General features: G+C 39.8%; 1 protein-coding gene across 4 annotated transcripts in view; it reads right to left on the bottom strand.

Moving 5' to 3' along the window:
* cadps2 (Ca++-dependent secretion activator 2) overlaps positions 1-15,872 on the bottom strand; it is a 165,363-nt gene that overhangs the window by 119,221 nt on the left and 30,270 nt on the right. For all 4 annotated transcript variants that reach the window (XM_054619217.1, XM_054619214.1, XM_054619215.1 and 1 more), the window contains exon 2: positions 11,152-11,265. In XM_054619217.1, coding sequence (XP_054475192.1) covers positions 11,152-11,265 — 114 coding nt within the window. The remainder of the gene's footprint in view (positions 1-11,151; positions 11,266-15,872) is intronic.

Here is a 15,872-nt window from a genome sequence, read left to right as displayed (position 1 = left end):
AATCAGTGTTTCTAGACCAGAAACCCCCATGGGCCAGTTTGAAATTAATGTATCTATCCCTTAAGAGTAGAGATGAACAATAGGGGTTGATATCATGTTAAACATTTTAACTGGATATCTCAACATTATATGATAACTATTGTTAAGTTATAATAAATTGTTTATAGCATGAATTTGAACCAGGAATATTTTATAAAGAAGAAGACATAATAAAATCCCATTATCACAATGTGATTTCAGTGACATTCGACAGCTGAACACTGAGACTGGAACCCAAGACAATGCAATAAAGTCTCCAGATGAAAGACATGTCATAAGTGACTGACTTTGAATCCTGAATCCACTGTGATAGAGAGATCAAATAAAGACAGGGTGACTGTCATTATGTAAATTAATCACAGACAATTAAACTATCCAACTTGGATTATCAGTTTGACTACAACGGCATGGAAAATGACTCCTGACTGAAGTATATATGACCACTGAAGAAGAGACAAAAAAAAACCTAAAACTAAAACTAAACAAAAGAGTTGTTTAAATGTGAGGTTCTCTGCACAGTTACATTTTACTTTCTACCTCAGATTATTCTGGTTCTGATGAATTTAGCAGACAGGAAGCAGGTACTGATCCAGACTTGGTTTGCATGTGTGAGACTCTGTGAAAGCTCAATTTGGTCTGATCTGACGGAGGTAAACCTCCCACAGTAGTAGTTTTTATGAGGTCATGTGTCATTTTGTGAAGCCTGTATAACAGATCATCTACCAGCTGAACTGATCTGACAGTGTTTATTCTTAAAAACCAATTACTTCATGTTCAATAAAAACCTGATGATGTGCAGATTAAAGGAACAAGCGTGGGCTCTTCTCTGCCTCGAGGCGAAGCTGCAGAATCGTTTTAACACCCGTACCATTTCTCCTCTCAAATTGCAAAATGTCACAGATGAACCGTGAAGCTGTGGAGTTATGAAAGTCATCAGTCTGTCAGAGGGGGAACTAAAAGATCACAGACAAGGAGCATCAAAGTCACAAGTTACAGCTCTTTGCTCTGTGGCCAGGTGACGGCTCAGATTCGTCAGGAGCACCTTGAGGATTTGGTCCAGTTCTGATGAGAAATGTTCCAATTGATCCTTTTGCTTCGTGTCTGATCGGACCCGTGAAGCAGGAAGTCAGAGCACAAGACCTGATGCTCTGATGGATAATGAACCCCCTGCCGTGTGAATTCATATCCTTTCTAATAGCCTGAAGCGACAACAAACAGTCGAGGAGGAAACAGCAAAGAAATAAAAATAATAAAAATAACAAATACACAGGAAGTACAGGGAGCATGAAGACGGAGGGAAACAACAGGAGAAACGTAAGGCCAAACAATGTAGCGCCACAATGAGCTTCACATTTGTGGTTTTCTCAGATTGATTGCCATTAAAATTGGCACAGGCATTCATGTGCACCTTAGGGTCAAGTTTAATAACTCTGGGGATCCCTAAAGTTTCTATCATTGCCATCAATTTGTCCAATTCTTTGGTTAATGACCAAATACCTGCAAAACCAATCAACATCTGCTAATCACATGACCACCGTGACTAAAGAGAAAACTACGGAGTGACAGAGTCAATGTGAAGCTAATCACAAACATTTCAGACATCAAGAACCAACACAGAAGTACATTTGAAACTCTCTCTCTTCTATGACACATGAGAGAGACAAATGAGTCAACGCAAGAGGCAATAAAAAACTGTGAGCACAGTTAAATGAAATGCCAGGAATGATTTGCAGCTTCTGTCTGATCCAGATTCCAATTTTATCATTAGAGCCTCTGCTGGACTAACAACACAAAGCCGAATGAAGAAGAAAATGTGGGAACACAGTGAACTTTTTTGGTTTTGATGTGTGACTTTGGACTACATCAAAGTCTCCATGGTAACTTTGTCTTCTCTGTGATTACATCAAAGTCTACAATGGTCACACTGTAGTCTAAGAGGTTCTGTTGTACATATGGAAACTACATGGGTAGTCTTCTTCTACAAGGTTACGTCGTAGCCTTGAAGGTTATGTCAAAGTCTTCAAGGTTACGTCGTCGTCTCCGAGGTAACGTCATAGCCTACAAGTTTATATTGTAGTCTACGAGGTTACTTCTTTTTGGTCATGGTTAAGTCTTCGAGGTCACATTGTACATATGGTGGCTAAATGGGTAGTCTCTGAGGTTACTTCGTAGTCTTCATGGTTACATCGAAGTCTACAAGGTAACCTCAAAGTCTTTGAGGTTACATGATACGACGTATGGTGGCTACATGGGTATTCCCCAATAATACTTTGAAGTCTTTGAGATTACTTTGTAGTTTCAGAGGATATATCGAAGTCTACGAGGTTATGTTTGTAGTCTTTAAGGTCGCATCATATGTATGGCCACTACATGGGAAGTCTCTGAGGTTACATCAGAGTCTTCAAGGTTATGTCTTAATCTTTGAGTTCACATTGTAAATACGTCGTAGTCTCTGAGGTTACATCCTAACACCCAAGTCTCTGTCGTTACATGGAGGTCTTCAAGGTCAAATAGTAGTCTATGAGCTCACATCGTATGTATGGCGGCTGTTGGGGTAGTATTCAAGGTTTCATTCAAGTCTCCAAGATTACCTTGTAGTCCATGAGGTTAAATACCTCACTTTGTTTGTGGACTGCCGTTTTGAAGCCTTGAGTTCAGCGTTTTGGCCGTCGCCATGTTGGTTTTTTTTGCAACCAGTGAAGAGAAGTTACCATATTCAGACTGAAGAGGAGGGACGTAAGGCGCATAAGGTAGCCCCGCCCTAAACATACTCTGCTTTATGGTCTATTTGACTCTAAATGGACCATCATTTACGAAGTGATAGTGTTGTTAACCATCCCAGTATGAAATAAAGTTTTACTGTCGATCGTTATCGGCCAATAACCAGTAAAAATATGTGATCAGGACATCAGCATTTATGCTTTCTATTCGCACTACAAATCCGTGTTGAAATTGACAGGAAGAGAGCTAATATCGTTAGCAGCAAAGCTAATGGCTAACGTACGAATGTTCTGTTTAGTTACATTGCGATGCGTTCAGGCTCTGTTCAGTGAAAACGAGTATTGGGCGAAGGCAAATTAAAACATTGCCATGATGCGTTCAACTGTTCTCTTGTAAAATGTAGTTTTCTTGCTTATCTGTGGTGATGAGCATGTATCATAAAACATGCTATTTCCACTGCATTGTTGTTTGGGGGAGGCTGTGGCGTAGTGGAGAGCAAGGTAGTTCTCCAATCAGAGGGTCGGTGGTTCGATACCCGGCTTCAGCAGTCGATGTGTCCTTGGGCAAGACACTTAACCCCAAGTTGCTCCTGAAGGCTTGCCATCGGTGTGGACTGGATGTTGCATGAATGTTAGTTAGAGTCTGATGGTGGCACCTTGATGGTAGCCTGTCATCAGTGTGAATGGGTGAATGATATGTAATATACTACTGATTGTAAGTCGCTTTGGATGAAAGCGTCTGCTAAATGACTCTAATGTAATGTAATGTTTGTGCATTTCTTTTGATAGTAACATGTCTTACATTTTAGTTTGGAACATCTACAGCTCTTACTCCATCAGCTGATTATGACCATGGTCGGAAGCTCCAGAAAGAACCATTAAGAGGACCTTAAGTTAAGCTTGTTTTGTCATCAGGGTTTTACGAGATCTAGCTTAACACAAAGACTGGAAGCAGGGGGAAAATGCTAGCCTAAATCCATCAAAAGTGAAAAGATTCTACATCCTGTCTGTTCACACATTTCAAAAACTTCAAAAAGAAAAAACTTTAAAAAATTGTGACTTGTTCCTTTAATGAGGATGGTTTGGATTTGACACCTGGGGATGTTTCAGTAATGTGTCCTCTGGGACATAATGAGGATCTGTGGTTAGGAGGACAGCTGGAAATGTCAGCAGTCCTTTAATTTGACAGACTAACAGGTTGATCAGGACGCTGTTGAGTCATCGTCACCTCCCACTGATCAGGAGCTCTGAGGAGGAGGAGGAGGAGGAGGAGGAGGAAGCAGCAGCTGTAAATCATTTAGGCAGAGAAAAAAAAAAAGGAAATGTAGGTTGGTTGGTCACTCTGAGATGACAGTTCTCTGTTTTCTCTGCACACTAACAAGGTTTCTGAGAAAGGACAAACGTTCACAGCAGGCTTTGGCGATATGACGAGGTTATAGTTCAACACAATAGCCCTGACGATAACAGATTCAAGTATGTGACGCCTTGAATGAATATTTCTCGATATTTAGTCTCTTTCTCTATGCTTCACTGATTTGTTGTAGTGTATTGAAAAAAATAAAGACGGTATGTTTTTATATAACGGAATTATTCTGCTTCAATTTCCCTGCAGTCTAAAACTGTCAGATCTCCGGCTTGTCAAATCCAACATAAATACATTTTACAAGATCCCATTTGAACACATTATGGTACCGTTATAATTAATCTAATATGAATTTTTACGGAGTTGAGCTTGTACGCACCATGCCAGCCAACTCAACCTCCGTTAACGTTAACGCCGCTCAGCTCGGGGTTTAGCAGAGTTCTGTCTGCAGGCGAGCCAGTTACTCTGAACAGCATGCAATGCAATGAATTACAATAAGTTTCTGATTTATTAAGTTGTTCCAGATATTTTTAAGGTTGTTCCACTTCTGTTTGGACTTGCAGTTGTGACAAATCATCTTTCTATACCTTTTGTTCCTTTTCCACAAATACATGTCACTGATTTTCAGCTAAAAGATGTTAATGGAATTCATGATTTCCTGGTCTTTGGCTTTGCTTCTTTAAATCTTCAGACATACAAACAATAAATGAACAATAACGGTTTGATTTATCAATTAATGGCGGCTTTAAACGTCACTGCTGTTTTGGGAACATCCTTTCGGTACAAATAGTAAAGAGTCTTCTGCAAAGCAGGGCATCCTCAGAAAACAAACAGAAAGAAATAAACTTGCATGGATGAAGAAATAAGCATGTTAAAGAAGAATTGTATGCTCCTGTGTGGAAAAGAACAATCTGCCTGCATACACACTTCAAACATTTACCCACTGCTCCTCGGCTCAGTGTAAATCCACTTTCATGCTGCATTAGCAGGCTTCCATGTGAAACTTGTATCAAAGCAAACATACGCAGACGGAAACAGGCCTCCCACTCACAGGAACACTGAGGAGTACATGCGTTAAACACACTGCAGGCTCCTGATGCGTTCACAGCCTCTCTGTACATGACAGGTGTTGTGTGTGTTCGGGAGGTAAATGCAAACATGCAGCTTTGTGTGATTTCTTCATGTGATGTTCAGACGGGTTACGGTTCGTTTTGATCAGGGGGCGACTCCTCTGGTTGTATAGAAGTCTATGAGAAAATGACTCTACTTCTCTCTTGATTTATTCCCTCAGTAAACATTGTAAACATGAGTTTATGGTCTCAATCTCTAGTTTCAAGTCTTCTTCAATACAGCATGATGTTCATTTAGTAAATGATGCTCCATTTAGAGTCAAACAGACCATAAAGCAGGGGATGCTTTAGGGCGGGGCTAAACAGTGATTGACAGGTCTCTATGTCACTCCTCAGCATTCTAAATATTTTGTTAACTTCCATTCATTGGTTGCAAAAAGTCAAGATGGCGACTGCCAAACCGCCAAACTCAATGCTTCAAAACGTCCACAAACCAATGGCTGACGTCACTATGATTACGTCCACTTCTTATATACAGTCTATGATTAAAACACTACCGGATTTGACAGCAATAAAGCACTAAACCATCTTGGATTTTGCGGGAACTTGCTTCTATGTTCTCAGACTTGTATTGGGCCACACGGTCTCACACTGAGAGGATCTTTAAGTCAGGAAACATTGATTTTTTCTCCACCAGAACACCACATATCGATCGGACCTGATGATGTTGACCTTTGAACAGTTGATCTCCCTGCTTCCCTCCCCAGCCTCGTTTTTCCACACTGATTAAAAAAAAAAAAAAAAGGTGTGATTACTGGAAGCTTGCGATGAGAAGCAGTTTAATACTGAAACCCCAGCAGCAGATCTGATGTCAGAAGGTCAGAAAGATAATCTTTTCTTCAATAAATAACACTCTCGGAGCTGGAGGCACTTAGAGGCTGAGTGTCAGCCTCCCTGCTGGGCTCCAGAAATGCCACACAGACCTGAAGCGCCGGACTCCAGCTGCTCTAAAGCGCTAAATTACAGGTCAGACACCTGCAGGTCAGACACCTGCAGCTCCGCCACGCGGGTGTGTCCTCTAAAAATATAATAACTGCAGAAAAACAGATACATTTTGTCAAATAGGGCCATCAGGGTCCGTGATGGTGTGATAGCGATGATGTGTTTGTTTGTTTTTACTTGTTGAAGTGTTCAAACAGGAGAATAAAAGACACACTTAAAGAGGGGAATATCTCAATTATGTCATAAAATTGCTGCAGATCTTCTGAAGTATTACACCTAAACAGATTTTTACACATTTTCAGTTTGGATCATTTTCAAAACCACCCATCATTTTTTTAGAACTGTTTCCCTCCAGGTGGGGTTTCTATAAGCTTATAAAGAGGCAGAGCAGCCAAGTGGTGCAGCAGATAATGATTCTTTTTTATTGTCAATGAATCTGGTGATTATTTAGTCTATAGCATGCCAGTTTCCTAGCGCCCAACGTGCTGGCTTCAAATAATAATTGGTGTCCAACAAAATCAATCTCTAATCATATTCATAAAATATAGAACAGTGAAAAGCAGTGAAACATGAGTTTATGGTCTCAATCTCTAGTTTCAAGTCTTCTTCAATACAGCATGATGTTCATTTAGTAAATGATGCTCCATTTAGAGTCAAACAGACCATAAAGCAGGGGATGCTTTAGGGCGGGGCTACACACTGATTGACAGGTCGACACCAGAGATGTACATGGCGTCTCTACTTCACTCTTCAGTCCAAATATGGTCACTTAGATTCATCGATTGCAAAAAAACCAACATGGCGAAGGCTGTAATCCAAGAAGGTGACAGCGAAATCGCCGAAATTCCTACACAAATCGTACAAGGTTACTCCGAACACTGAGTACAGCTGACTGATTATAATATCTTGTTACTAAACTGTCCTTCCTCATGAAGTGTTCCTGTTATTCTGCCCTCCATTCTCGCTCTGTTAGCCGTCTGTTAGCCTCAAGGCCTCGGCAGCAGCGTCTGAATCAACCTCTTTCAGATTTGAAATGTTTAACCTCACAGATTGAAAATAAAAAAAACACCCAGTTTGGATGAGGAGATGGTGACGCAGCAGATGGAGCTGAACGTTTCACTGTCAAAAATAAACATTTACAATAGTGACGTTTTCTCTCTACTAGCTCTCTTCCTGAAAACCCCTATTTTCAAGATTTTGTTACAAAGATGTTACCGGTACCCCTTTATCAGGAGTGCTTTCTGTTGATATTACATGTTAATATAATTTAAAAAAACAGCCATTTCTTGTGGTTATTTTGAAAGAATTAACTTAATCTAAAATTACACATACAGGAATAGAACATTTAATCCATTTTAATCCACTGTTGTCTGCGTGTCTGCTCTTCCTTACATCGTGCTTCATTGCTGATTCTTAGCAATATCTGTAGGCTACATTTGATCTAATAAAAGACACGTGGAGGGAACATGTCTGAAAATGTCTTTCACATTTAGAGAAAAACATATTTTGTCCCACATCTCTCACCTGTGATATGATGATTATATGTTCCTGCCAGTCAGTTAGTCAGGTAAACTCCAAAACAACACACACGGCTTGAGACCGCTGCATTATGCTGAGCCTGATCAGAGTTTTTAAAAGATGAGGCTGGTGTTATTTCATATTTGTCTTATTATTATGATAAGTATATATATTTATATTTGTCTCTCAGAACTTTCTGACTTCCTGTCTGTGGTGCTCAGCCCCGTTGGTTCCTATTGAAGACATAAATCTTTTTACAAAACTTCTCAGAAACATAATGACTACGTTTAGATGCACCAAATACTCAGTTTTTTTTGCCCTTATTCCGAAAAAGACAATATTCCAAATATGCTGTTTACGTGGCTAATGAAAATGATTATTCCACAAATATTCCTCTTTACTTGCAGCCATGCATATTCAAATGAACATAAAATGACCCAGTGCAGCAACCTCATCACCATCATCAGTAAGCACCCTCAAGAAAAAAACAAACAATCACCTTGAGACATTTGTTCATATCTAAAAATCTGTTGATATCCAAGTCCCTCATAATGTTTTAAAGTAGGTGTCTTCCTCCTTCTTTTCTTTTGGGCATCTGTACTCCAGCTTTGCAAACTATTTGCTAGTTGGTTTGTTATCTACACACAGAGCTGGTCGTTAAAAAAGGAAAGAGGTCGTGTGTCGGAAACTGCAGTAGAAATCCCCATTAAGATGCATCTTCTGAACGTCCTGTATGTTTGTCCAAAGAATGCTTCAAAAACCTGAATATTATCAGCATATCCCACATACTTTAATCGTAAAATGCTCAAACCCTATTCAGAATACCAAAACAGAATATGATGTTTGCATGAACCATATCAAAGTCAGGATATTATCATATTCGCTTAATTCTAGAGACATGCTTGTTTTAACACACCTGCATGTTTGTAACTGCACAAAACTCACTTTTTTAATTTTTAAAAAATAATAAATTGGTCAATATTCTCTCTACAAGGAAAGATGCAGACTTTGAGCAGAGCGAGAGGCAGAAATAGATCATGTTGTGTTTGTCTGCAGTGACAGCCGTCTTTCCTGAAGTGAAATGTCTGCCATGTATTCATATGATGAATGAATAACAGCACAAATCTCTGTTGTTGTTGTTGTTGTTGTATGTGTGTTCGGGGTGTTGATGCCCTGTTAGTGAAGCTCTGACTCCATGAAAATACATCAGTCTAACAGCGTGATGTCTCAGGAGGACACGTGAAACACAACGAGTGTCTTGCGTCTGATTTCGTGAGGACGACGGCGTCCACTGAGGAGGACTTTGATCGTTTTCACACTTGCCGGCGATTATGGAGACGAGCTGCGATAGGCCGATAAGATCTCCGTCTCAAACCGGATGACGGGCGCTTCAGCGGGTGATGAGGAGATGATGGGGAGATAGAGGGAGAGGAGCAACAGATAAGAGAGAGACAGAGCGCTAGAGAAAAAAGTGAGGAAATTCACAGCAATCTGGGCTCAACGCCGTCCTCCTCCTCCAACGACGACGACGGAGACACGGGTGGAGGTGGGAGGCTTTGTGGGACAAAAGGAAAACGCTGCAGAGATGACATGATCCAAAGAGAGTAGATGGGTGGAGAAGTATTTTCAAGTAGTATCACGGAGAAACTGTGCCGTGATGGAAATTTTTAAAAAAGCTTCAGTTTGAGGGCGAGAGAGATTAGTGTTCCTAGAGAAAAGAGAAACTCTCTCCCAACATGTTTCAGTCTGGCGATAGATTTCATTACCGTGTGCCATAAGAGCTCAGCGACCACTCGGTCATCGGAGGCGCGGCCAGAAGAAAGGGAACGTTGGACGGTTTGAAAGCACAGGAAGTGACGGAGAGCCTCCAGACAACAGCTCTGGGGTCAGATCAGGGTGTTTGTTTGGAGGCGATTAAAGGAATATTCTGTATTTTAGCAACCTTGGTCTTATTTTTATAGTTTTGAGAGACGGTCTGACACAGAACTCAATTATTAACAAGTATGATAGATTTTATCTGTATCAGCGTGTAAATAACAATAAGTAGCAAGTCATTACATAAGTACATAATGATACGTTTTAAGAGTTCAGTCTGTTGGCATGAATAGAAAAGGAAAATAAATTGAGACGTGATGAGTTATTCGTCGTAAAATCATTTCAAGAAAAATATAGTTCAGATTTTGTTTTTTTATATATTTAAATTTTCATTCTCTTGTTAATATATTGGGTCTAATATATCTGATCTGTGTTTTTGGTCATTATAGTCACTGATACTTATTCAATATCGGGTCAAGTTTACTGTTTTTAGATTTATTGTTTTATTTGCTGTTTTGTCACGGTGTGAAATGTCCCACTTAACCATTGTCATCATTCTTAACTTAATTCAAAGGATCCTTTGAAAGAAAGAAAAAAATTAAAATCGCATTTCAACACAAAGAATCAAAATTGAATTAAACTGGGAGATTCCAAAAGCATCCTTTCTAAAATAACAAGTGAATGAAATGCCTCGAGCTATTTCAGTATCACAGAATCTCTTCCACCCGCCTGCCAGTTTGTTTGTAGCTCAAAAAAGAAAAGAAACCACAAGACAGGAAACGGAGATAAACTGCTTTTACTACAAATCCTGATGAAAGACGCAGAGGACTAACATCACTCCCAATAACCATCACCGTTTGTTTTACCCTCAGTACCAGTAGAAGAAGTATTCAGATCGTTTACGGACATAAAGGAAACACTTCATCTCAAACATTCAACATTCAACTCAGCAAAAAAATGTGATATTTTCTAAAAGCATTTTATTCCACGTGTCTAATTTAAACCCTAGCCACAGGTAAACGTTTGCTTTAACTAGATTCTGTAAGAAACAATAAATTCTGAGGTCATCAGCACAACTAGGAAGCCATGATTGATTGATCTGAGACCAACAGTCACATGACATGAAAATTCAGTGAAACTTTGACAGAACTGCAGACTGCTGAACACAGAGCAGAGAGGAGAGGAGAGGCTGGAAGTAGAGGATGTAAAAATGTGAATAGTTCAATATAAACAGCACATGGAGCCTCCCTTTTCTTCTAACAGTGTCACACTTGTGGACAATGTCAATATATAGATTCCAGTGTTGTTCATTTTTTTTTTTAAATAAATCATCAAATCAAAGAAATTCAACTTGCAATTCCTTAATTTCCTTTTTCATGATTTATGGCATTGAAACCGAGTTGTACTGCAGAAAACACATGTTTGAGTAGAGACTAAAACGCCCCCAAACTGCTCGGGGCGACCACAGTGTCCCTTTGTAGCTTTAAGTGAGACAGGGCATGCATTTCACTGCTGATGAGGAGGAAACTGTCTCGAGCACAATATATTCTTCCTCGGCTATAGAGAAGATTTCATTTCAGCTTTGGGGACTTAAAATAAAAAATATAAAATGACATTTCCTTGCCTCATGGTAGCTCCTCACGGCGTTGCAGAAAGCCTCATCAGCCACAATCTGAGTTTCGCCGTTGAGGAAGGCCAGGAAACGCTCCTTCACCGCCTGCAGCTGCTGCTTGTTCACCTGAGAGAGACAGGAGGCGATGATGGAGGAGGAGGATGAAGGGAGGTGCATAGAGAGAGAGAGAGAGAGTTTTGGGAGGAGAGATGTTGGCGGAGGAGGGTGTAATCAATTAGAAACAGATGGAGAGGAAGATGATAGGAAGGCAGGACGGAGGGATGAGAGACAGAACAAAAAGAACAAGATTAGACTCATTGTTTCAGCGTGACGGAGGCTTGACACCGTCATTATGGCGAGGACTCATTATCTGACGAATGTCTTTCATTAGGAGACAGAGTTCTCCAAAAACAACAGAGGAAGACGAATGTGTCTCAGTGCTGGAAAAAACCAAACAGTTCAGACATGTTTGGAGAATGATTGAGATTCTTAAAAAGAAGCACACTGAAGATTTAGCTCATTAAAAAGCCAAACAGGGTTCCTCATTGCACATTCTAATGCCACTACTCCGTCATATATCTTAATTATTGCATATTTTAATGAGTTTGCTACCTGATAGGAAACAATTTGTTAATTATTGTGCTTCTTGTGCGTTGTATTCCACACAGTCTGTGTCTTGATTTGTTTATAGTTTACACACAAGGCAGCAGAAATGACAATGTTCCCATTTCTTTTCTTTCTTTTTTTTAGGGTAAATAGTTTATCAAACGTTTTCCGGGTCGTTGTTTGCAGAATGTCCACAGAACTTTCTCGGTACCTTGTTCTGTACAGTCCTGGGGCTTTTTTTCAATTATGTTGTTTTTAGAATGCTGTAGACATCAACTTTTATTTATTTGTCAGGAAACTTCCGTACCTAAGTACCTCAATTTCCTTCGTTATATCAACCCAAACCACAATCTTTACGTAAACCAATTAGTTTTGTTGCCTAAACCTAACTAAGTATTTCACCATCTTTAACTAAACCTAACTAAGTATTTCACCATCTTTAACTAAACCTAACTAAGTATTCACATCTTTAACTTCACCATCTTTAACTAAACCTAACTAAGTATTTCACCATCTTTAACTAAGCCTAACTAAGTATTTCACCATCTTTAACTAAACCTAACTAAGTATTTCACCATCTTTAACTAAGCCTAACTAAGTATTGTGTGGTGGGTTAATATTAGTTAAAACAACCATATATTTGCGCAGTTGTGTGTGTGTGCACCTCTACAATGCTTTTACGTTTATTTAGTAAACCAAAAAAAAAATTGCAATCTAAACTGTGAATCGTTATTTTAACACTAAAATAATATAACGTGTGAATTCTTTGAGGTTTAGATGTTGTGGTCGATGGATGTTGTTGCTAAAGGACAGAGCCAAACTAACCATTCTACCTCCACCTCTTCATCTATCCACTAGAAGCAAGCATCTAGTATGGTGACATTATTATTTTCCATCAATAACAACATTTTTCAGAGGAGCAGTTCTCGGCAGAGCAGTCATGCCTGAAAAAAAAAAACCTTTCCCATAAATGTCATCGGTCCTGGTAATTTCTGCCCAGTGAACCGCGGCTGACATATCGTGTTGAATGAGAATTTTAAGTTTTCATGAGCGACAGAATCACCAGAAGCCGGGGCTCATAATGCTGCATATGTATGAGGCGTTCGGGAGGACGGCGGCGTCGAGGGGGGGTGAAATTAAACCATTATTCTTCCGCTTGTTGCAACACTGTTGGCAACAAATACATTCTGGGAGTCAAAGTGCCAACTTCCAGCCTCACAAAGTGAGCAGAGACTTATCTCCTGCCGACAGCTTTTTGTGTGGGCTCCCTCGCCTTCGCTGTGTCTAAATGGAGCCGCCGTGGTTCGCCTTTAAACCACAGGAGGAGGAGGAGGTGGAGGAGGTGGAGACGGGGGAATTTAAGGAAAGTATCAGGTTGTGACCGTTTCCATTCAAAGCGACTCAACCTCCATCTAACGGGTTGAAAATGTGAAACGCAGAGTTCATCACAGATAAGGGAAGTCCTGCTGAGGGCCAGTGTCGGAGTGAAATGTGGCAAAAGTACGACAGCAGCAGCCGCCGCCGACTAACTGAGGAAGTATTCATGCTACAAAAACACATTTGTCCTCTAAATGTTTGGTTACGGAACATGTCAGGAAGAGTTAGAGCAGTTTGTGGATCTGATTTAATAAAACAATTCACCCCTAAACTGTGAGCAGAGCAGAGAGAGTGAAGACACAGCAAGCAGACGTTAAAACAAGGACAATGAATAATTCATTAGTAGGTTTATGTATTCAAACACAGTCTCACAGCAGATTGTGAAATAGTCAAAAAATGCAATCTATTGGTTTCATGTAGACGGACACGAATGGTATGTTTTTTTCCGTGTCCCTTTCGGGAAGACATTACATTAAAATTGAAAGTTAGGTTTAGGCAACAAAACCACTACAAGTTAGGTTTAGGCAACAAAACCAACAGTTGGGTTTAGGCAACAAAACCACTACAAGTTAGGTTTAGGCAACAAAACCAACAGTTGGGTTTAGGCAACAAAACCAACAGTTGGGTTTAGGCAACAAAACCAACAGTTGGGTTTAGGCAACAAAACCAACAGTTAGGTTTAGGCAACAAAACCAACAGTTGGGTTTAGGCAACAAAACCAACAGTTGGGTTTAGGCAACAAAACCAACAGTTAGGTTTAGGCAACAAAACCAACAGGTTTAGGCAACAAAACCAACAGTTGGGTTTAGGCAACAAAACCAACAGTTGGGTTTAGGCAACAAAACCAACAGTTAGGTTTAGGCAACAAAACCAACAGTTGGGTTTAGGCAACAAAACCAACAGTTAGGTTTAGGCAACAAAACCAACAGTTGGGTTAAGGCAACAAAACCACTACAAGTCAGGTTTAGGCAACAAAACCAACAGTTGGGTTTAGGCAACAAAACCAACAGTTGGGTTTAGGCAACAAAACCAACAGTTGGGGTTTAGACAACATAACTACCAACGGTAATAAGAGTAGTTAGGTGCAGGAAGTCCTCACTAACATTTTGTAAAACCACTACCATTGGTATTTTCTTTCTATTGGCACTATTTTGTCCTGAGCAACACAAAAAACCAGACAATTTGTTTGTCTGTGCAGGTTATGTAGACTGACGTACATGATGCAGAACTAAAGTTCGTAAGGTCAGGATATAAAATATACATATAAAAACCTTTTTGTTGCAAGCAACTTTGTTCATAACAAAAAGGTGGACTCAATGTCCTTGGTGGTCAAAAATGTTGTGAACACTTTTCATATTTAATTCAACATTTCTTTTTAAATATGAGACGAACCTCAGGTGGTGATCTTCCAAAAACTCATTTGTTTCAAATTTAGTCTCATCCAGCTTTTTCCGAGCAGACGCACGAATTCATAACAAGCTTTCTTAAACTTCTCTAAAAAGAATCTTTAATGTTCTGAAGCCTTTTTGGTTGAAGCCTCTCAGTTTGTTTTCTTCTAAGATGACAGCAGCAGTAATGGCTTCTCTCATACAAATGCATCCGGCCAATGAAATGAAAAGACGCTGGCTATGCGCTGTGAGAAAACACTTCTGTTCGTGCCTTCCCATCTCCTCCGCTTTGTCAAGGAAATGGATTTATCTCAGGGGTGCGAGCGCACTTGTGCTCAGTTAGCGACAGAAAACATCCAGGTGGAGGCGTCTTTTGACCCTCGGGGACGCCGCTCCGCATGCCGGACTCAAATTGGCGCTCTGTGAAACCACTCTGAGGTCAGCGGGGTCGACGTCTCTAAACATTCAGGTGGCAGAGAGGATAAGCTGTCGGCTTTTCCGTTTTCTCTGCAACACTGAGCTCTCCTTCAGTAGGAGACAACAAAAAACATTTCTTCTTTGTTGGTGTCGATTGTCGAAGACAAAATTAAGATAGTTTGACTTCTTACATCGCCAATATGGTGCCTGAATGATGGAACACATTGCCAAAAAATACTTTCATCTACACATTTTTTTTGCTATGTATTTGTATGTTGATATCCAAACCTCTTTTGCACTGAACATTATACATTATATCAGCGTAAGGACTAAGGAACAGCTTAATGAGTTTGTAAATCCAGTGTTGCTCTACATCAAAATGAGAGGGCTGTTGTTCACAGAAACAGAACGTTTTGATATATATATGAATAAACGAACGGGTACTAAGTTAAAACCGATGACAGAAAAAAATTTCCTAACAAAATGTTTAATACAAAATAGCACCTCTTGTACACGAGCTTGTTGTCTGTGATGACGGCAATGATTATATTGACATGTAAAGATATGAAAATAAATTGGAAAACTTTGGTTTTAGCTAGTAAAAATGTAACCCTGTTAGCTTAACTAAAGGTTATATTTATAGTATTGGAATCAAGTAACTTTCACACATTGAAAGTGGTTCTCTCAATAAACAAACGGTCCACTTATTGCCGATACGTCAGGTTCTCCGGTTGCTAATTGACACATTTTGACTTACTGGCTCGTCTATTTTGAAATTGGAGTTTTGGAACTACAACTTCCAGAATTTGGGGGCTTTCAGGGGTGAATACAGGAAGTATAATGTTGCCATGGAGTCATTTAATTAGCTGTAGAGCTTTAACCCTTTTTAAAAAGGGACAGTTCAACAAGTCAAAGATACATATTGTTCCTCTTACCGGTGCGGTT

The sequence above is a fragment of the Anoplopoma fimbria genome, chromosome 19 (genome assembly GCF_027596085.1).
Source record: "Anoplopoma fimbria isolate UVic2021 breed Golden Eagle Sablefish chromosome 19, Afim_UVic_2022, whole genome shotgun sequence".
Taxonomy (NCBI): domain Eukaryota; kingdom Metazoa; phylum Chordata; class Actinopteri; order Perciformes; family Anoplopomatidae; genus Anoplopoma; species Anoplopoma fimbria.
This window is presented reverse-complemented; position numbering and strand designations above follow the sequence as displayed.